This window comes from Astatotilapia calliptera, chromosome 7, assembly GCF_900246225.1.
Source record: "Astatotilapia calliptera chromosome 7, fAstCal1.2, whole genome shotgun sequence".
Lineage (NCBI taxonomy): Eukaryota > Metazoa > Chordata > Actinopteri > Cichliformes > Cichlidae > Astatotilapia > Astatotilapia calliptera.
The window spans coordinates 8,997,106-9,019,146 of NC_039308.1; the positions used below are offsets into that span (position 1 = coordinate 8,997,106).

General features: G+C 39.0%; 1 protein-coding gene across 3 annotated transcripts in view; it reads right to left on the reverse strand.

The window, feature by feature from the left end:
- The window catches only part of LOC113025299 (ras-specific guanine nucleotide-releasing factor RalGPS1), a 95,256-nt gene that overhangs the window by 71,216 nt on the left and 1,999 nt on the right, over window positions 1-22,041 (reverse strand). For all 3 annotated transcript variants that reach the window (XM_026172892.1, XM_026172893.1, XM_026172894.1), the window contains 2 exons: window positions 12,178-12,317; window positions 3,945-4,049 (listed from right to left, as the gene is read on the reverse strand). In XM_026172892.1, coding sequence (XP_026028677.1) covers window positions 3,945-4,049; window positions 12,178-12,234 — 162 coding nt within the window. In that variant the 5' untranslated portion in view covers window positions 12,235-12,317. The remainder of the gene's footprint in view (window positions 1-3,944; window positions 4,050-12,177; window positions 12,318-22,041) is intronic.

Sequence of the window (22,041 nt, forward strand, 5' to 3'; positions counted from 1 at the left end):
GTGAGCAAAGATCCCAGAACCACACGGGGGGACCTGGTGAATGACCTGCAGAGAGCTGGGACCAAAGTAACAAAGGTCACCATCAGTAACACACTACAACGGCAGGGAATCAAATCCCGCAGTGCCAGACGTGTTCCGCTGCTGAAGCCAGTGCATGTCCAGGCCCGTCTGAAGTTTGCCAGAGAGCACATGGATGATACAGCAGAGGATTGGGAGAATGTCATGTGGTCAGATGAAACCAAAGTAGAACTTTTTGGTATAAACTCAACTCGTCGTGTTTGGAGGAAGAAGAATACTGAGTTGCATCCCAAGAACACCATACCTACTGTGAAGCATGGGGGTGGAAACATCATGCTATGGGGCTGTTTTTCTGCCAAGGGGACAGGACGACTGATCCGTGTTAAGGACAGAATGAATGGGGCCATGTATCGTGAGATTTTGAGCCAAAACCTCCTTCCATCAGTGAGAACTTTGAAGATGAAACGAGGCTGGGTCTTCCAACATGACAATGATCCAAAACACACCGCCCGGGCAACAAAGGAGTGGCTCCGTAAGAAGCATTTGAAAGTCCTGGAGTGGCCTAGCCAGTCTCCAGACCTCAACCCCATAGAAAATCTGTGGCGGGAGTTGAAAGTCCGTGTTGCTCGGCGACAGCCCTAAAACATCACTGCTCTCGAGAAGATCTGCATGGAGGAATGGGCCAAAATACCAGCTACTGTGTGTGCAAACCTGGTAAAGACCTATAGTAAACGTTTGACCTCTGTTATTGCCAACAAAGGTTATGTTACAAAGTATTGAGTTGTATTTTTGTTATTGACCAAATACTTATTTTCCACCCTGATTTACGAATAAATTCTTTACAAATCCTACCATGTGGATTCATGGATTTTTTTTTCACATTCTGTCTCTCACAGTTGAAGTGTACCTCTGGTGCAAATTACTGACATCTGTCATCATTTTAGGTGGGGGAACTTGCACAATCGGTGGCTGACTAAATACTTTTTGCCCCACTGTACATTTTATAGTTGCCTGGTATCAATGGTTGTTCATCTGCCTCTATTTATTTATTTAAAGAACCCATAGGTGGGAATGTGAGTTGTCTGTCTCTGCGTGTTAGCCCTGCGACAGACAGGCGACCTGTCCAGGGTGCAGGGTATGGTAGCTGGAATAGCAACATACCCAAAGATAAGCAGAAGAGAATGACTGATATGATGAAACTGGGATTTTGTTACACTTAATTATTGCAAACACAACTAAAACTATAACTGAAACTAATCAAAACTAAACTGAAACTAAGGATTTTCAAAAAAATAAAAACTAAACTAAACTAGCAAACAATTGGTAAAAACTAATTAAAACTGATATAAAATTGAAAATCTGAAGTCAAAACTAAATAAAAATAAAAAAACTAATGAAAATTGCAAAACTATTAAAACCCTGTTAACTACCTGAGTGACTTTGCCATTCAGACTCAATGTCCTCAGCCTCCCTCAGAACACTATTAAAGTTCTGCCAGAGGTGAGAGTTGAACATCTTGTGGTCAGGGGCTTCTGCCAGGTGTTCCCAATGCACCTTTGCTATATGTTTTGGTGTGCCATGTCTGTCCAGCATCCTCCCTTGCCACCTGATCCAACTCACCACATGTGGTGATCAGCTGACGGTTCAGCTCCTCCTTCATCTAAGTGTCCAGAGATCTAGTGCCACGTACACTTATTGACATCTTTATGTTCAAATATTGTGTTCATTATTGACAAAGTCCAATAAGAGAAAACCACTGAGGTTCAAATCAGGAAGTCCATTCCTCCCAAATGGAATACAGTCAATAACCCCACCCAGCAACGCCAAGAAGGCTGAATACTCTGAACCATCATTCTGCACATAAGCACAAATGACAGTCAGGACTCATTCCTTGGCCTGAAGATACAGGGAAACAGCCTTCTCGGCCCACTGGAGAAAAACACCAAAAGTAGCGGCATCAAGGCGACGGGATACAAGGATACCCACCCCAGCTTGCCACCTCTTACGAAGGGGAAGTCCAGGCTGGAACAGAGTCCATCCAGTCTCCTGAAGACTTCCAGAGCCCTCACCATGCATTGAGGCAAGCCTGATTATATCAAGCTGGTATTGACCTCAGGCACTAGCTAAGGCTCCTTACCCACCAGAGAGGCGACGTTCCATGTCCCAATTACCAGCCTCAATAGCTGGGGGGATCAGTCTCCCAGGGCTTCCAACCTTGACCGCCGCCCAGCAGGTGGGTGGTGGGTGTACAGGAGGTATTCCTTATTCACAAATGGAAAAATCTTGGAACAGTTGTTGGCCTACTAAAATTATTCTAAGACCACATTAGTGATTCAAGAGGTTACCAAAGCACCTATAATAACATTTAAAGAACCGCAGGCTTCAAATGCCTCAGTTAAGGTCAGTCTTCATGAATCAAACAGTAACAAAGAGACCAAGCAAAGATGTCATCCATGTCATCCAAAGTGAAAAACCACAAGTGACCACAAACACAAAAGTTTGTCTCACATTTTCTAAAAAACATCTTGACAAAACCCAAGACTTTTGGGAAAATATTCTGTAGACTAACAAGACAAAAGCTTAACTTTCTGGAAGGTTTGTGACCCATTACATTTGGCATGAAACTAAGAGCATGTCATGAAAAGATCATCATACCAACTGATGAAACCATGAATTCTGCTCTCTACCAGAACATCCTGAAAGACAATGTCCAGCTATCAGTTTATACCCTGAAGCATCATTTTCATCCAGAAAATGATTCGGAGCATATCACTAAATCTACCTCTGAATGGCTCCAAAAAAATGAATTACTTAATTTAAAAAAATAAAATAGAGGTTTATGAGTGACCTAGCCAAAGTCCTGAGTTTAATCCAGTTGAGATGCTTAGGCATGACCATAAACGGGCTGATAATGCTTGAAAACCTTCTAAAGTGGCTAAAGTATAACAATTCTGCTAAGATGAGTGAGCTAAAATTCCTTCACAGCAATGTGTAAGACTCCTTACCAGTTATTGTAAATACCTGACTGCAGTTGTTGCTCCAAAGGGTGCCACAAGGAGATTAGGGAGGGAATTACTTTTTTCAACACAGTGCCAGATAGGTTTGGATAGCTTTTTACCTGTAATTGTACAGTACCTACATGATGTTTTTATTCATTTATTTATTTGTATTATTTTTGAAACCCTTAATTAATAATGAAAACTTTAACGGAAAAGCATGTTTTGTCCTATTTTAAATTTATTTATGTTAACATGGCACAGCTATTCTACTTTGTTTCCAGCATATCACTTAGTCCATAGCAGGATGCTTTAAAAATCCAGTGTACCAAAAAAGTTTGGAAAATAAAATATATCACAATCATGTTTGATTTAGGGCTTGGATTTTAATTTCAACGACTTTTGCTTCCAGCAATTATGAAAATTAATTAACCAGGATAAAAGGGTTAGTCTTTACTGTTCATTCTGTATTCCTTTCCTTCAGATCCACCCACTTTTGACCAGGTCAAGACAAGATGACCAAAAGAGATGACTCTTTCTATTATATATATTTTTTTCAATTAAATTACACTCAAAGTTGTAGAAGCTCTGCTGTAGTAAAAGAAAAAAAAAATCTGAAGTCCAACTTGAATTCCAAGTAACAGTAAATTATTTTTATTGTTAAGCTAAGCTAATTTTATTGTTGAGCTAATTACTCATGTTAACCAAGCATCATCTAAAATTATCATTATGTTTGGTATAATCAATTTAGCTTAGGCTGCCACCTAAAAATCTGAAAATAATGTTAAATGGCAAGGTTTTTAAAGAAAATGTACTTAAATTAAATTTATATGCCATTTACTATCATCTATTCCATAATATCTATTCTATGATATTCTCTTATAGAAGTTATTCATTAACCTCATAAACTAATTTAATCAACATACTTACAGCAAACTCCTCAGGCGTCACCTTAAGCACATCAAAGACGACCGCATCGTAGCTCTTGGCGTAGTTCACATAAGGTCCTTGCAGAGAGTCAGAGCTGCTGCTGGCCTGACAGAAACAAATTTCACCATCAATTTATCACAGAATAACTCAAGATACAATAGTGTCACAATTCATGCAAGACAATCCTCTGATTTGTAACTAAAATATTTTACGTTTTACTGTGCCTGATTAGGCAATTGTGATTTGCTGCCAGCCATACTTGTGTGGTAAGTTGTTTCTTCACTGTTTCACAGTAACAATGAAAAAAGTAGTGACTTTGGTTAGGAATGTCAAAAATTAATACATAATAATTGATACCAAAATTACCATCAGATTAAATACTCCTTTACAACAATACCAATAGTTCTCTTTACATTCTTCAGTAGACACAGATTGCAGTGGAAATGCCCCCCAAATTATCCTCAATTATCCACTATAAATATATACAGGTATAGGGATCAATAAAGTATTCTGATTCTGATACAGTACATGTGCAGTACATTTTTGCATATCAATATTATTAATTTTAATATTTTTTAAAGAAGTATTTACAAATGTATTATCAACACAAATCATATGATGAGTAAAACTTGATGCTCTGTCGAAGAAAGTACTTCTGATGCTTAAACAAATAAAATAATAAACTTTTCTCTGTGATTTATATAATTATTGAGCCACCCAAGAGCAGCATTGAAATTTTGAATCTGGCCATGTCCTCTGAGTTTAGAACTTTCTTCAAATGTAGAAAATAATTTGTTAATGAGCCCAGAAACACAAACCCACATTGTGACAAGAATAACAGTCTAGATTCACAGGGGGTATTAAAATATCAATGAAAAATTAAGGTGGAGTTTGGCACTTAAGCTTAGGCTTATTGCGTTTGGTCATTCTCAACCAGTGAGTAAAATAAGTACTGAAAATGCCACAAATTTCTTAACTAAATATTTTTTAGAGGTGCCACTTGAAATTGGCGTGTGTGTAGATTTAAATTTTTTATTGCAGTAGTTGTCATGAATTCTCAACAGCATGCATCACTCATAATGTACCGCACAATGAGGCACACTTTAAACACTGGATTTTTACTCTACTATAAAGAATCCAGCTGACAGGTATCAAAATGCATACTTCGTATACTGGAGAAAACGACTAGAGGACTATATTGAACACTACTACGGCAACTACGGAATTGTTTCAAACACAACCCAACAAGACACCACAAAGCTATTTCCATCTAATTAAATTTTATTTATACTGACAAGATAAAGATCCTACAAATATTGGGAGAAACAACCTCCTATGAGCAAGCATTTGGTAGTGGTGGGAAGAAAAATCTCCCTTGAAACAGTAAGAAATTTCCAGCAGAACCAGGCTGAACGTGGGGCAGATACACTGTAACAGAAGGACCCGATGCCCAAAGCTTTGCAAGTTAAGCAGAAGTTAATTTATGGTGTTTTCTTCCCAACAGTCTGCTTGTACAGCCTTCTGCCTGTGCACCTCCTTCAGCTCCTCACACCACACAACTCTAACCTCCAGCCCCCCGGCAGTTACTGAATTAGAGACATTGTGGTTGATTCTTGACTGGACCTTGGCTGGTCCTTGACGATAATGATATACACATATACATTGTTTTTTGCCACACAAAGGGAGAAAGTTAGATCACATAATTAAATAAAAACAAACAAAAACATACTTAAACTAGATTAGATAGGACTTTATTAATCCCTCGGGTGGATTCCTCCAGGAAATTCAGTAAAGTATTATACTTGTGTATCTAGATGCATATTAGGAAGTGAGAAAACCTTTACAATGCCAATTTGACATAATTTTTGGGTCTCACGATACAGAAGACAAAAGAGGCACAAAATTCTTTAAATTTCTCTAAATGAGAAATTAGAAAAAAGTGACATGAATACAGAAATTGTCTGGGAATTAAGGTATCTTTACAGTTCTCAGTTACGAGATTATTTGGTTCCTCCTGTTGGCCTTATCAGCAATATTACACAGTATTGGTCAGTCTATGGGTACATCTTTACACTATTAAACATTTACAACAACATTTGTATGATACATCACCAAACTCAACAGATAAAGGCTTTAAAAACAAAACTAAAAGACACTGGTCATTAGAAGTGACATTGTTTTTAAAAAAAAAAAAAAAAAAAAAAAAAAAAAACTTTGACTATCACCAGTGGTTTATCATTATTGTTATATTTGTTATTAATTATATTGTATTATTTGCCTTAATACAAGTGAGCAAATAATGTGTCCAAGAGTGATTCTTCTTTTAGTTTAATCACATGATATTAACCAACAGAGTGTTTCTGATCCAAGCGCCCGAGGACTTGAAATATGCCATTAAAGAATATGGTAACACATTAAATTATAATACAGATATATCTATATGTTTAGTGTTTGTTTTAGTTATTTGTATTCATAAACAACACAAACATATGTTAAATCCATCTATCCATTTTCTTCCGCTTATCCAGGGCCGGGTCGCGGGGGCAGCAGCCCAAGCAGAGAAGCCCAGACCTCCCTCTCCCCAGCCACCTCCTCCAGCTTGTCCGGGGGAACGCCAGACACCCCATACTCCCGAGGTACCCCCCACAGGACCCCCTGAGGGACACAGTCGAATGCCTTCTCCAAGTCCACATGTATGTTAAATACTGAATTCAGTTTTATTTATAAAGTGTTCAAACAGCTGAGAGTACAGGGAGTGGGGTGGGAAAGCAGGTAGGTGCTTAGTCATAAAGCATGATAAATGTCTCACTGGTCAGTAGATGGCTGAGCAAGATGGGTGGAGAATCTGAGAAACAAAGAACCATAGTTAGTACAGTGCAGATGACATGGAACCAACAAATCCACAAGTTGGTCTCAAAGTGTCTAAAATAATGTGTTTTTCTACTTCCACAGAGCCAGTGATGGTTGAAGATGGCTGAATAGATAGTTTGATTTCTAGTGATCCAGAAAGGAACTTGGAAACATGCATACATTTGTTTAAGCTGTGGAAAATCTATCTATCTAGAAATAAAGGTGTAGAAGTGTGTACCATGTATAGTGTAGTAACAAAATTCAGTGCTTGATGTAACTGAGTCACATGAGACATAAGCCATCAATAAGCTATCAATAAGAATAGGTCAAATAATAGAAAATAGACAATAAGCCATAAAGCATAAAAGCAGTGTTTCTCTATCTGTTGTGGAAGACTCTGGTTTGAAGGAAACTTACCAGAGGGCAGCAAGGAAGAACACCTCTTGGTCTTCTGCTTCCTGACTGGCTGGCTGGCCTTCATGCCTGTTCCTACCACCCCCCAACCCTCCTTCACCCTCCTTTAGTTACAGTTATAGTTCTGCGACATGTTTCCGGAGAGAAGCGTTGCAAAAGCAAGTAAGCGGTTTGAGCAATTGAGCACTTGTATTCACTGATTCAAAAGGTTGTAATCACATTAGAATTGCAGATTTCCAGCTGTCAGTATATTTGTATATAATATCATTGGGGGGGGGGGGGGGGGGGGGGGGGGGGTGTCATATGATTGTTTAGGTTTTCTCTGTATTGTTGTGGGTCTTTACCTTACAATAAACAGCGCCTCCAGGCAACTGTTGTTGTGATTTGGCGCTATATATTAAACGAACAGAATTTGATCAAAAACCAAAGAATTTGCATGAAAACAACAGAATTAGAATGTATAGAACAGAGTTTGAATTAAAGCCACAGAATTCTAAAACAAACAATAGAATTTGAATAACAAGAGTAGAATTAGAATGACAACAACGGAAGTTGAATGAAAACAACGGAAGTTGAATGAAAACAACGGAATAAGAATGAACAGACCAGAATTTGAATGAAAACAACGGAATTTGAATGAAAACAACGGAAGTTGAATGAAAACAACAGAATAAGAATGAACAGGGGTCCGTTCTTCGTACCTCGCTTACTACATCCAAGATCAAATGACACATCCAAGATCAAATCATTGCGCTAACTCTGAGCTCGCTATTCCGGTTCTCCGAACACACCTGTTGTTGACGATTAGTATAGCTGGATGAAGTAATGTGAGATCACTGGGTGGCTTAACAGGGGCTACGCATCGATAGTAGAAACATTGATCGGCAACCCTTTGATCGGCAACCCTTTGATTGGTCGGCGAAAATGTCGAAGGAGTCAGTATTTTTCGGCAGCAGAGCAAGAACTCTTGATTGAGGGATTTCAGGAGTTTCAGAGTTTAATTAAAACGCAAGGGAACACTGCAAAGGCTGCAAAAGCAAGGAGAGAGGGCTGGCAGAAAGTTGCTGACAAATTAAACTTGTAAGTAATTTAATAATAATAATAATAATAATGGATTGGATATATATAGCGCTTTTCAAGGCACCCAAAGCGCTTTACAATGCCACTATTCAGTCACTCTCACATTCACACACTGGTGGAAGCAGCTACGGTTGTAGCCACAGCTGCCCTGGGGCAGACTGACAGAAGCCAGACTGCCATATCGCGCCATCGGCCCCTCTGGCCAACACCAGGGTAAATTTATTATATTATATTACATTATATCATATCCTCTTTCACATTAGAGCCACAACAGGACCCACTAGAACATGGGAACAAGTAAAAGTGAAATATAAGAATATTCTACAGAATGGTAATATTTATCACTTATATTGCTTTTAGTCTCTTGAAAAGAGACCCTGAAATAATCTGTTTGTTTATAACAGCAACCAAGAAAAGGACAGAGCAAAAAAAAGACAGGTGGTGGTCCTGCACCCCCTCGTCAACAAGTTGGTTGAGTAAATAATACCCTCTCGGGAATATCGATATCTCTCAATGAGCACACTGTCGCGCTGAGCTAAAGGATCCTGTCTATCCCGCAATATACGCTGAGTTCTGAAAACTCTCCTTATCAATCTCGCACCTTCCGCAATGGGTGGCTCGCGTATACGGACAGGACATGGCTGCGACAGGCTTCCCAAATCCACCTTTGCTTTTATAGCCGTGGTCTCTCATCTTGATTACACGAAGTAATTTACTATTACAACTCTAAAATATGAATTACATCTGAAATAATCAAATACATGAAATAGAATGTTAATAGTACATTTCCCTTTTTTTAGGAAATGACCTGTATGTATCTGTATGAAATCAATGAAAGGATCAAGTACTGCATTATCTTTAGTTACATTGATAATATTTATTTATGGAAAAACAGTGGTAAAATATCGCTGTTGCTTTCGTATACATGAAGCGGACATACCTGAGTGGCCGCGATCTAATCCTGTTTACATAAAGTAAGCCTGCTCCCAAGCAGGTTTACGCTCACGGCTCTGTTGCTATGGCAGCAAGTCCCGGATGAGCTTCGGAGAACCGAACGATCCAAGATCACGCGAAATCGTCAACAATCAAATCCAGCTAACTTACTTAGCGAGGTACGAAGAACGGACCCCAGACCAGAATTTGAATGAAAACAACAGAAGTTCCATCCATCCATTCACTTCCGCTTATCCTTTTCAGGGTCGCGGGGGAGGGGGGGGGGGGGGGGGGGGGGGGCTGGAGCCTATCCCAGCTGTCATAGGGCGAAAGGCGGGGTACACCCTGGACAGGTCGCCAGTCTGTCGCAGGGCCAACACACAGGGACAGACAACCATTCACACTCACATTCACACCTAGTGGCAATTTGGATTATTCAATTAACCTATCCCCACAAGCTGGATGTCTTTGGACGGTGGGAGGAAGCCGGAGTACCCGGAGAGAACCCACGCAAACACGGGGAGAACATGCAAACTCCACACAGAAAGACCCCGGCCTGATGTTGGAATTGAACTCAGGACCTTCTTGCTGTGCCAAACAACGGAAGTTGAGAACAAAAAATGCTATTTGAATGAAAACAACGGAAGTTTAAAACAAACAACAGAATTAAAATGAAAACAACGGAATTAAAATGAAAACAACGGAATTAAAATGAAAACAACAGAATTTGAATGAAAACAACAGAATTTGAATGAAAACAACAGAATTTGATTGAAAACAACAGAATTTGAATTAAAAAAGGAAAAAAAAGAAAGAAAATTGAACTGAACTGAATTAGAGATTCAATAATACCTACTGCCTTTTAATATGCTGTGCAATGCATTATAATGCAATAGTAGTGACACGGCGTTATATCCAGTCACACCAAGCCAAATGCAGGCACGAAAATGTTTTCCAGGCAGTTTTCCCTGGAAAGCTTTTTAAATAAAAATCTCAAATAACTGCTTAACACTTTAACAATAACCAAGCAACTTTGCAGGAACTGCACAATAATGTCACATAATAAAACTGAAAAATATTTTCAACCTGGAACGTTCTTGGGTCGAGCTTTTTAACCAGCTGCTTAATGCCCCGTTTTTCTACCAGGTAACAATATCGGTAACTTCCATCCACTATTTATTCTTCCTGTCATACGGAGTACAACTGGCAAGTAGTTCAGTAATTTATTTAAAATATAAGTTGTTCATCACCAGCTGCTAACATCTCGTCCGTCATAGCCTGGTTGTACTTAACAGCCTCAAGTAATGAAAAACATTTGTTTTCCACATTTATTTTTTTTTTCTCCAATGACTGTAGAAAACTGTTTTCTGACTGTTTTCTACAGTCATTGGTTTTCCCACATTCCACATTTAGCAGAAAGTTTTGTTTTGTTTTTTGTTTGTTATATTTTGCAAAATATTCTGCTTCTTTGGAGTTTTCTGAAGTAGATCCATTTTTAGGTATTCAAAAGTCATTGGCAGGGGGATGTGCACCTCTGACGACCTCTGACTCTCAGACATGCCCGGGCTTATTTTGTTGTTATTCATACACAGCAGCAAATGTATGGCATTGTTATAACAACAATTTCATAATATGACATTTTGATATAAATATCAAATAAAAAATACATACAAAATATAAACTGAATACTCACATTAAACACAAACAAACAAATAAACCCACCAGCTTTGTACTACAAAGTACAATGTTGGATACATTTTATATTTCAGAGACAGCACGCATAAGATAATGTTTAGGGCATCATGTTTTCTCCCATCCCGTGTATTAACCCCCGTATGAAAGTTTTTCTACACAAAACCAGGGATTTTCAACATATCAATTCTAAACATACTATTTTTCTTTAGAAAGCACCAATTATTTCTATTTGCACCTGTAGTAGAAATATTTCAGAAATCCAACTAAAATTACCAGTGTCATTATTATTAAGCCCTCTGAAAAACTGACCTTTTTTTTAAAAAGAAATTGAGCCATTACACAAACCATTGCTGAGCAATGAGGTGCTTTAACTTGATGCTCAAAGCTTGTAAAAATGAAGTTAAATCTGAGGTATTTCTTCCATATTTATGGCCTGGTAAATGGTAAATGGCCTGCATTTGTATAGCGCTTTTCTAGTCCATAGGACCCCAAAGCGCTTTACACTACATTCAGTCATCCACCCATTCACACACACATTCACACACTGGCGATAGCAAGCTACATTGTAGCCACAGCTGCCCTGGGGCAGCTACAAGGCAGCTACAAGCTTTTGCAAGTTTGTATACTATATATACACAAACTTATATAGTGTGTGTGTGTGTGTGTGTGTGTGTGTGTGTGTGTGTGTGTGTGTGTGTGTGTGTGTGTATTAAATATATATATATATAAAGTTTTGCAAGGGTTTGAACTGTTACTTGAGAAGGTATCACAAAGCCTTGTGTTGCATGCAGAGAGGACAGAGTCAAATCCCTTGTTTGTGTGCACAAATAAAGATAATTCTGATTTAGCCCTGGACAAAGTCCTCACATAAATCCTACTAAAAATCTGTTGGGTGAATTAGAAGCCAAGGTCCATGCCAGAAGACCATCAAATCTAGAGGAGCTTAAGAGATTCCTCAAAGAAGAATGGGCTGGGATTTTCTTTTAGGAGACTGCAGGCTGTTATCTAGCAAAAAGGATACACAACTGGCTATTAGCATCATGGGACACTAATAATTTTGACCCTTGTAGCTTTTGGGGTTATTTTTAAATAATTTTGTTTCTGTGTGCTAAGCAAAATAATGGAAGCATCCGTTATAAAACTAGCATGTTTGGATTTGTTTAAAAAAAATGTTGCTCTCTTTAACAGTACTTGGGGATTATTAAAAAACAAAACAAAAATAAACAAACAAACAATAATCTCTGTAGAACCATGTCCTTACCTCTGAGGTGACTGAATTGATGCTAGTACCATCCGACAGCCCGTTCCTGCGATACATGCTCACAGAGGGATTGAATGGATGCACAGGTAATGGCAACTGAGGCCTTTAGCTGGGGGGCACACATAACCTGTCATCCATGCCTGCAAACAGAAGACATAAAGCAACTTTGAGTTTTTGTTTCCATCTTAACAGTATTCAAATGCCTGTATATCAGGTCGGCCAGGTCCACCACTGGCCTGCTCTACTACCCACACAAGACACAAGCAACAGTGGCTCACAGACCAGTGGTGGCACATACTTTGTACACTGCCTCAATCTGACAATAGAGTTCACTGCAGGCAAACGGGCAGGCCCTTGAGTAGAGCGAAAAGTGAACACACTCTCTGCTTGACCATAAAACCAATAAGACCCTGTGTCAGCATGACCGCTTTGCCAGTGGATAAGTGATGGTCTGGGAAGGCATAACCATGGAGGGACACAGACCACTACATATTAGACAAAAGCACACTGGCTGCCATTAGGAGCATGAAATACTCAGACTGACCACAAACACTTTGACTTTTGAACTTTAACTCTCATGGCATCTTTGAATTCACCCCTCTGTAGGTCGATCAAACAATGTGGCATCCTTTCATTCCTTACATGACCCGATCCATAGGAGTATAGATATCGAGCATAATTTCTTCCCCATTGAGATCTGGTGTTCTTTCAAAAGTTTTCCCCCACACCATGGCTTATTACTATGCATTTGTTTGGCGTTTAACAACATTTCTTTACCTCTACACCATAGCAACAGCTCAGAAGTCATTTGTGTTCTTTTTAGAAAATAAAATATTTGCCCCGCAAGAATTCTAAGAACCACACACACACATATACAATAAATGGACAACCCATTCTTCTACTCTGCTGACTGATGCATCCTACTCAGGTAACACCGCTCTGTGAAGAGGGCTAATCTATCTCTGTAGCTGCATGGTAATCAAAGTTTAAATCAAGGCTAGACTGAAACATTTGGACATTTAGACGTACAAGTTGTATGAAAGGGAACCTTTCCCTATTTCTGATACAATACTTTATGATGGTCCTAAAACCAAACTTCATTTTAGTTCATGAAGACATTTCACCGCTTACGGTATGAGTCTGTCCCTTGTGATGAGCCAGTTTTTGTCAAAGGGTGTTGATGAGTCTGAAGTGCACTGGGATGTTACGTTTGGAGAATATTATTCTGACAATGTTCTGTCATTCTGTTTCTCCTTGGCCAGCATCTGAAATTTTTGCCATAGATTTTTGCTGGATTAATGAAGGTCCAGTTAAGATAATCACGTTTTAAATGATTTCGCCATGTTTGCATATTCCTTTTCTTTCCCTTCTACATTAGAGGAAATATTCTCTGCCCCGTATGGTGCTGAGCTACCTGAAGGACATCACAGACCCAAGTCTGGATCTCCCGTAGTTTGCGTAATGGGCAAATAGTAAAGTAAAATGTTATTTATATAGCACCTTTCAAGATAAAAATCACAAAGTGCTTCACAGAAGCCAAAACATAAAAATCAAAATCAACCAAAAGAAAGTTTAAAAAGATGAGTTTTTAGCTGTTTTTTTTTTGTTTTTTGTTTTTTGTTTTTAAAAAGCGACCACTGAGTCCACAGATCTCATGTTCAAAGGGAGAGAGTTCCACAGTCTGAGGGCCACAGTTAAAAAAAGCTATGTCGCCTTTTGTTTTCAGCCTTGTGTGCTGGACAACCAGCAAACCCTGATCACATGACCTCAGGGACTTGCTGGGAATGTATGGATGTTAAATTTCACTGATATATGTTGGTGCTTGTCCATGCAGAGCCCTGAAAGTCAAGGTCAAAACCTTAAAGTGGATTCTGAATTTAATAGGGAGCCAGTGCAGCTGAATCAGGAGGGGTGTGACATGGGAGTACTTGGAAGACTTGGTCAGAAGCTTTGCAGCAGCATTCTGAACAACTTGCAGATGCTTCAAAGAGGCTTTACATAAACAAGTAAACAAAGAATTACAATAACCCAGACGAGATGAAACAAATGCACGAATGACAATTTCTAATTCGGAGCGCGATACAATGGGACTCAGCTTAACAATGTTTCTCAAGTGATAAAAACAGGAGCAGACCAGAGATTTAACATGAGCGTCCAAAGTCAGAGCTGAGTCAATAGTACCATCAAGGTTCCTGATAGAAGGTTTGGCAAATGTAGCAAGTGGACCCAAGTTTTCCATAATACTAGGTACAATTTTTTTAGGAGGACAAACAAGGGCAGATTCTTAATCATTAAATTATCTATACTTGATAAAAAAGCTATGTATTGTACGTATATATGGTCCAAATGTTGATGATCCCTCATTCATAGATGGCACACTTGTTCTTGGAGGCAACCTCAACCTTGGACTAAATGGAGAAATGGGTAGGCTCAATACAGCAGGAACTCGGCGTAATTGGCAGTCCACAAATATAATCAAACTGTATATGAGCAACTTTGGTCTTTGCGATGCATGGCGCTCCCTTCACCCCACCAGTAAGGAATATACTTTTTTCTCACATGTCCATCACTCCTACTCTCATCTGGATAATTTTTTGGTCAGCAGCTCACTGCTGAGTGACATTTCAGATACTGAGATTCACCCTATAGCTGTCAGCAATCATGCTCCTGTATCTTCAACACTAATGCACAAGAATAATACTACGCCAAGTAAAAACTGGAGATTTAATACATCACTGCTTAAAGATGAAGACTTTATTAAATATTTTAAAAAAGAATATTTAGACTATAATGATGCTCCCGGAACTTCAGCATCTGTTCTATGGGAAGCAGGGAAAGCTGTGATGAGAGGTAAAATAATTTCTTTCTCATCACATAAAAAGAAAGAAGAAAACAAAAACATTCAGGAATTAGAAAAAAAACATCAAATCCCTGTATGTCTGTGTCTATATGTCAGGTTGGGTATCAGACGCCACCTCTCTGGGGACATCTCAGGCCCTCTAAGGTATGGAGGCCGATCTCTCCCCACCACTTCACCTGCCAGTGGCAGACGCCCTCAGACATCGGTGCGTTGGTGGTTCTTTGTGTCCGGGGATGGGCGCCCAGGTACACACCGGCTCACTCCTTGGTGGCTGCTTATCGGGGCCTGGAGCCTGGGGCTCGCTCGGGCCACTTCAGGGGTGGGGTACTCTCAGCCTCTCGGCCTGGGGCTCGGTCACTCAGGCACAGCTGGCTGCCGGCGGAGCTCACGGGCATGTCACTGCAACCCCCCCTGGCTTCTGCTCCGCGGCTGCGGAGTGACCCCTCATCTGGGGCTCTCTTCAGCTCTTTCTGGGACAGTGGCGCGGCTGCCCCTCTGTTGGTCTTCCTTGGTCTCCTTGGTGTTCTGGGGGCCTCTGGATGTCTGGAGTTTTGATCTCCTCCATACCTGCTTCATGCCTTGGAGGACTGGGTTATGGCCCCCCCCACACCCTCTAGCAGATCATTACATGAAGAAACGTTTTAAATACAAGCGCGTTCATGCTCACAGGTGTACACACAGGTGCTCACACACACAAACTACACCCTTTTTGGCTCCTACCTCAAAGCACACTGTGCACTGTCGATCTTACGTGCTGCACAATAATGTTTAATATTTAGTATTTACTGTTATATTCCCATAGATCATCGTGATGTTGTTTATTATATTGCTCTCTTTTTCTTCTGCTTGTTTTCTCTTTTTTCCTTTCTCAACAGGTGATCCAGGTGATTGATTGGTATTTTTTGTCTGCTTATGTTGTTGGTTTTTGTTTTTTTGCCCTTTATCCCCGTCCCTCTTGTCCGCTGTTTTTCTTTCCCTCTTTCTTTCTCCCCTTTCTTTTCCCAGTCAAGTCTGTCCCGTATTTAGCAAGTGAAAATAAAATAAAATAAACAATAAAAGGTGAATCAAATAGACCATTATGGCAAGGCTGGGATGGTCCATTTGGTAAAGTAAATCCATTGGGCATCTTTCTTCGCCTTTAGACAATAATTCTGATGGCAAGAGAGCCAAACGGGACAGGCAAGAAAAAAAAAAAAAAAAAAGGAGCACAAACAAGGACTTCAGTCTTCAGTTTCCAGCCATCCAACCTCTAATGGAGTCTATGCACCTATGAAAAATCTGTAGCTTGGAAACATCTTGGGGCTCAAAGGAGATATATAACTGAATATCATCTGCATAGCAGTGATAGGAAATGCCCTTAAAAGTGCTCAATATGTGCTGAAGAGGAAGGAAATACAACAAAAACAATAAAAGCCCCAAAACAGAACCTTGAGTTACACCATAGGCAAGAAAAATAGAAGATGAACTGTACTTAGAGGTAGCCACAGAAAAGGATCGTTCATGCAAATAAGATTCAAACCAGTCCAAAGCAGCCCCTGATATACCCACCCAGTGTCTCAGCCTATCTAGAAGAATATGATGTTCCACAGTCAGGTCAGGTCCAACATCAACAAAACGGAGCATTCTCCTGCATCACATCTCATCAAAATGTCGTTGGAGACTCTAAGAAGTGTAGTTTCAGTAGAGTGAGCTCTACGAAAGCCAGATTGGAATTTATCCAGAATGCTGTATTCATCTAAAACAGCTATAAGGTGCTTATCCACAACCTTTTCTAAAATCTTAGCAATGAACGATAATTTTGAATTTGGTCTGTAGCTACAGAGAATAGAAGCGTCAAGCTTAGTTTTTTTTTTTTTAAACAGTCGGTGAATAACAGCATTCTTATATTAACAGGGACCTGACCAGAAATCAGTGAGGTATTGATAATTGTAAGCACACATAGACTGAAAGACATTTTTAAACAAAGATCCAGGTAAAATATCAAGAGAGCAGGAGGATGCTCTCATCGAATCAACTAAATTGACCAGCTCTGGTAAGGACACAGGTAAAAATCTTTCTAAAATTACAGGCCTAGCTTGAGTTGGAGCTGACAACAGAGACACAGAAGGAGAGATTCCTCACATTACTGACTTTTTCAACGAAGAAAGAAAGAAATTTTTCAAAATCTTCATTTAATGAAATTGGGACAGCAGATGGAGCAGGAGCAACAATATCACTAATAGTGTCTAATAGTACCTTGGGGTTACCTCTGCTCTTAGACACAAAGTCTGAACTTAGTTCGCATCTCGAACTGAAGTGTTAAAAGAGACTAAAAGGTCCCTTAAATGAAGGAGATGGACATGCAAATGAGTTTTCCTCCATAAACGCTCAACCTTATGGCAGCAACACTTTAAGAAGCGAATGCTGTCATTTATCCAGGGGGACGACTTTGAAACTGGAGCTAGTCTAGTTTTGACAGGACAAACATTGTCTAAAATAGAAAGAGAATGATTATTAAAAAGATTTGTTAAAAGATGAACATCGTTATAAGGAGATAAAACTAAATTAAAAGCAACGGAAAATTTAACAGCAGTAGAGGAATTTAAGATGCGAGAGCTAACCACATGTTGAACAGCACTGAAAAAAAAGGGACTGGCCATCTCTTGGATTTATGTAAGCATCTTGCATGTATTTAACACAATTGCCTCATGTTTTAAAGATAAATGTAACTATATAGTGTAAAAACGACATGATATGCAGAAAGGGTGTATTAAATTGTTCATATCATGTTCAGGTGAAGTAAGTCAATAAGATAGCAACGTTAAATCTCGTGAAACCACGCGTGATTTCATCTCGCGGGCTTTGGATCGTGGTTTAAAAAATGCATCCATCTCAGTCAAGTCGAGCAGCCAACTCTACGTTTTTTGGTATGTCTTGATTTTTTGAATTAATATTTACCATATTTCAGCCAAATGTAGTTAAACGTCTAAAGTGCCGCCATGTAACATGCTAAAAAAGAGCCGTTAGCTTATTTGCTGTTTTATCTGTTGTCAAAGAATTGGCGCTTTTTCATTTGAATTTGTCTTTGGCACAAGAGCCGTAATATCACATTAAACCTAATTACGAGGCGCTCATAACATAATTTGGTTTTCTGTGTGAATAGATTTGTCAACTGACTCTTCAGTTACATTGTGTATTTACTGCACCGTGGTGTTAGTGAGATTTTGGACATTGAACAGCTTTAGCTAATATCATCAGCGGTATTATGCTAGCTTACATCCCTACCCCTCCTGCCCTCACCTGCTGTCCTTTTGTTTTTGTTTTTGTTGATGCACATTGAGAGACCACATCTATTCTGCATTTCACCAGGAGTCAGCTGATGGATTGTGGGTTCAAGGTGTTATGGTAAGAAAGTATATTCTATTTTCGCTTAAGGTTTCTGTAACTTAATTATAATAGGTTTTTTATAATTATTAGGTGCATGCATACTCAAATAGACCACCCTATTAATACAACTGAGAAATCCAAAATCTGCCATAGGTTTAACTTATACCTGTATGTATTGTCAGAAAGGTGATTACTGGACTCACATTAATGCACACTTGAACTAAAATGAGGTTGTAATTTGTGGGTTCTTGGGTTGCAAATCAGAAATAAACATCTTTGGATTTTTTTAATCCCATAAGATCTGGAAGCACAGTTTTTATTCAACAAAACATTACTGATTATTAACCAAGCACAGTGCCTGCTGTTATTTCAAAATAATTTTATGTCATTTCAGATGAAATGCAGCATTCCAGTGCATCCCAACCATGCCTTTACAGTCAAGGTTTCTGACGGAGCTGAGTTTCTCTCTGACAGTCTGCTGAAAGTGTTTGCAAAGTGATCGGGGGAACAGGGCACAAAGCTAAAGGATGTAGCTGCCATAATGACAGTAAGAACTTTAAAATTCTTTAACTACAAAGTGTATATGTATTGCATTAGGTCAGTAAAAGATTTTTATGCTGCATCCATTGAAACAGTCAACTATTACCTGTGAGTACTGATTCCACCGAAAGGATGCCATAATTTTCGTCATGCATTTACTGGCCCACTGAGAAAAATTGATCTTTTAAAAAAAATAAATGTTCTGGAAACTATATATCCATAAAGTTGATGTCAAACAGGAACTTTTGATATTGCTTTGTAGATGCTGGTGTTGCATGTTGACTGGTTTAAGTTTTTGTCTGGGATCATTTTCTTCTGTGCTACTGAAAAGTTCACAAATCTCTGTTTTCTTTGTTATAATACTTTAGGATGACATTAATGCTCGAAGGGAGTCCCTCATCAAAGTGCTCCGCATCTGTGTGAAAGACAATTGCAACATCTTGGTGCAGGAGTTCATGGTGAGTGTTTTATGAGTAGATTGTGGCTTTGCAACATTTAAAAATGCATTTAGTTATCCACTTGATCCTCATTGGACTGGTTAGGACCAGTAGTCCTCTTTAATAATTTGAAGTTCACATGAGGCCTGGTAGTGAACTCGGCCGCCCCCCCTTGAGGCCCCACCCCCCCTATATTAGGGGTCACATCAGTGTGAAAAAACTTTAAATTTGTCATTCTAGTGAACAAAGGAAAATCCCACCAATATTTACATTAGCTTTTGTTTGAAAAAAAAAAAAAAGACCAACAGCTAACCAAATTGTGGGGCTGAAAGTCTAAATTCTAACATCTTCTGAGTGACAAAACCTGGATTTCTGATGGGCCGGTGTCTTTCTAACAAAAACGAATGTAAAATTATGTTTTTCACCCTCTCTTAGAAACTCTGTTAGACCATGAATGGCAGCATGGCAGGCCACTCTTTGGCTATAGCTATTTACTATGTTGCTTGCATTGGTTTAAATTACTCTAACATTAGAACTGGTAGATTCAAAAGAGATGAGTTTAAAAGGGAATCTTAAAAAAATGTTTTGTGTTTAACCAGGACTTGACTGAGGCCACTGCACAGATTGAGAAAACCACAATGAACATCTGTCTCCAGAGGATGCACCAGGGAATGACTTTTCTGATGTTGGCATCATCATCGAGAGTATAGTAGTTCTTCAAGATCTGGATAACGTGACCTTTGCAGTAGCCATGCTGTTTGGACCTTTTTTATTCCTTCAATATGAGTTACCCATCACAACTCTGCTACACTTTTGAGGTGATTCAAAGGGTGGTAATGGAGTTGGAAGCAACTCAGCTCTCAAGAAAAGTTCACAACTAAGACAAAACTGCTCCTGCAATGAAAGCTCACTGTTATGCATGTGAGGTGACCAGCTCTAGGTGAGAAGACATTTAAATCTCACACTTGTTCTGCTGCATTTTTGAAGCTCAATTCCAGGAACAGATCGCAGGGTTCATTTTTATATACACTGCAACTGCCATGAGGACGAGCCGTTTTTTTGTTGTTGTTGTTGTTTGTTTTTCCTTTTACTCTGTACAAGTTCTCTGTTTGGCAGCATTTTTAAATTTCTCTTTGTATTTTTTCTTTCTTTTACTAGTGAAGAGATGTAGCATGAACAGTTATGCAGTCTAAATATCCCATTTGGGCCGTGTGAAATGGTATTTTCAGTTTCATTCAGTTGAAGTAAAGAACGTTGAATATTTCTAAGTGTGCTGTTTTGAACCAAGATGTCACAGTATGATCAGTGCTGTAATTTTTGACAGTCACTGTATCAATGTTATTTTTGCATCTCTTGAATAAAGGTTTTGACCTGCAAGTGCTAATTTCTTTAGTTATTGGGGTAAAATGGGTAATGTTGATAGGAAGGTGTTTGCCAATTCAGTAACCCAATTTAATGTTAATGGAAACTAACATTACCTCAAATTGTTTAGTTATAATTGTTGTTTAACTGAATCTTGACGTCAGAGGCCTTAAATAGAATGTTTTGATTTGTTCTTTCCCAACATTTTTCAAAAGAAAGAGTCTAATTTCTTTGCTGTGATTGATTCCAGAGAACACGGAAGAACTGACATTATTTAACTGTTGGTTTATATAGATTCAGTAGTGGAGTAATGTCAGTTTAATTCTTTACCTACTGTCAATGCAGTGAAATTAGACATTTTGTTTTGAAAGGTTACTGGTGGATGCCAGCAACCATCTTGGAAGAGGACAATATAATCTGTTATAAGGCCTCCATTTGAAAATTGTGTATTTGATACTAGAATATAATAGCAAAATGTAATTTGAAGATAACATGCAGTATTTAAGTGACCAAGTAGTATTGGGTAAAAGTTATTGAATGGTGTTGGGATAAAGTGAGAAAATTGTGAAGGATTAAAATATTTCAAGAGCTCAAATTACTTCATCAAAACATGTTTAAGTCACATTTTATCAACACAAATTGCACAGGTTTATTGAACATGAATAAATTGTGTTAATTTAACTCAATTGTTTAAGTTGCTGCCAAAGCAAAACATCTGTGTGCAACAAATGTCCACCATTGAATTAAGTAAATCCAACAACATATTTTTTTCAGTGAGGAGAGAGGGACAGATGAAAAGACAGGTTAAAAAGAATACAACAATGGTCCGAAATAAAAATGTCATCAGTACAAATAAACTCAATGTTTAAACCTAAAGTAAAAACAAGGTTCAGTGTGTGTCCTTTGGTGTGTGTGGGACCAGAGACATGCTGTGTAAAATGAATAGAATGCATGACGCTAAGGAAACCTCTGGCAAAGAGCTCAGGAGAACCATCTGTTAAACTCCTGAAGTTCACAGATAACGCCATCATCATCAGACCAATGTCTGATCCAGAACAATGACAAATCAGCGTATAGATGGGAGGTGGATCAGCTGGTCCACTGGTGCCGTCAGAACCATCTGGGGCTGAACCCGCTCAAGACAGTAGAAATGATGGCGGACTCTGAGAACCCCCTACCTACAGTGCTGTTTACCAAACCTAGCCGCTGCAGAGACAGTTTGTTCCTCTACTCTGATAAACACTGTGAAATAACCCACTATAATATCTTTCAAGGTCAGATCAGATATCCTGTCTTCCT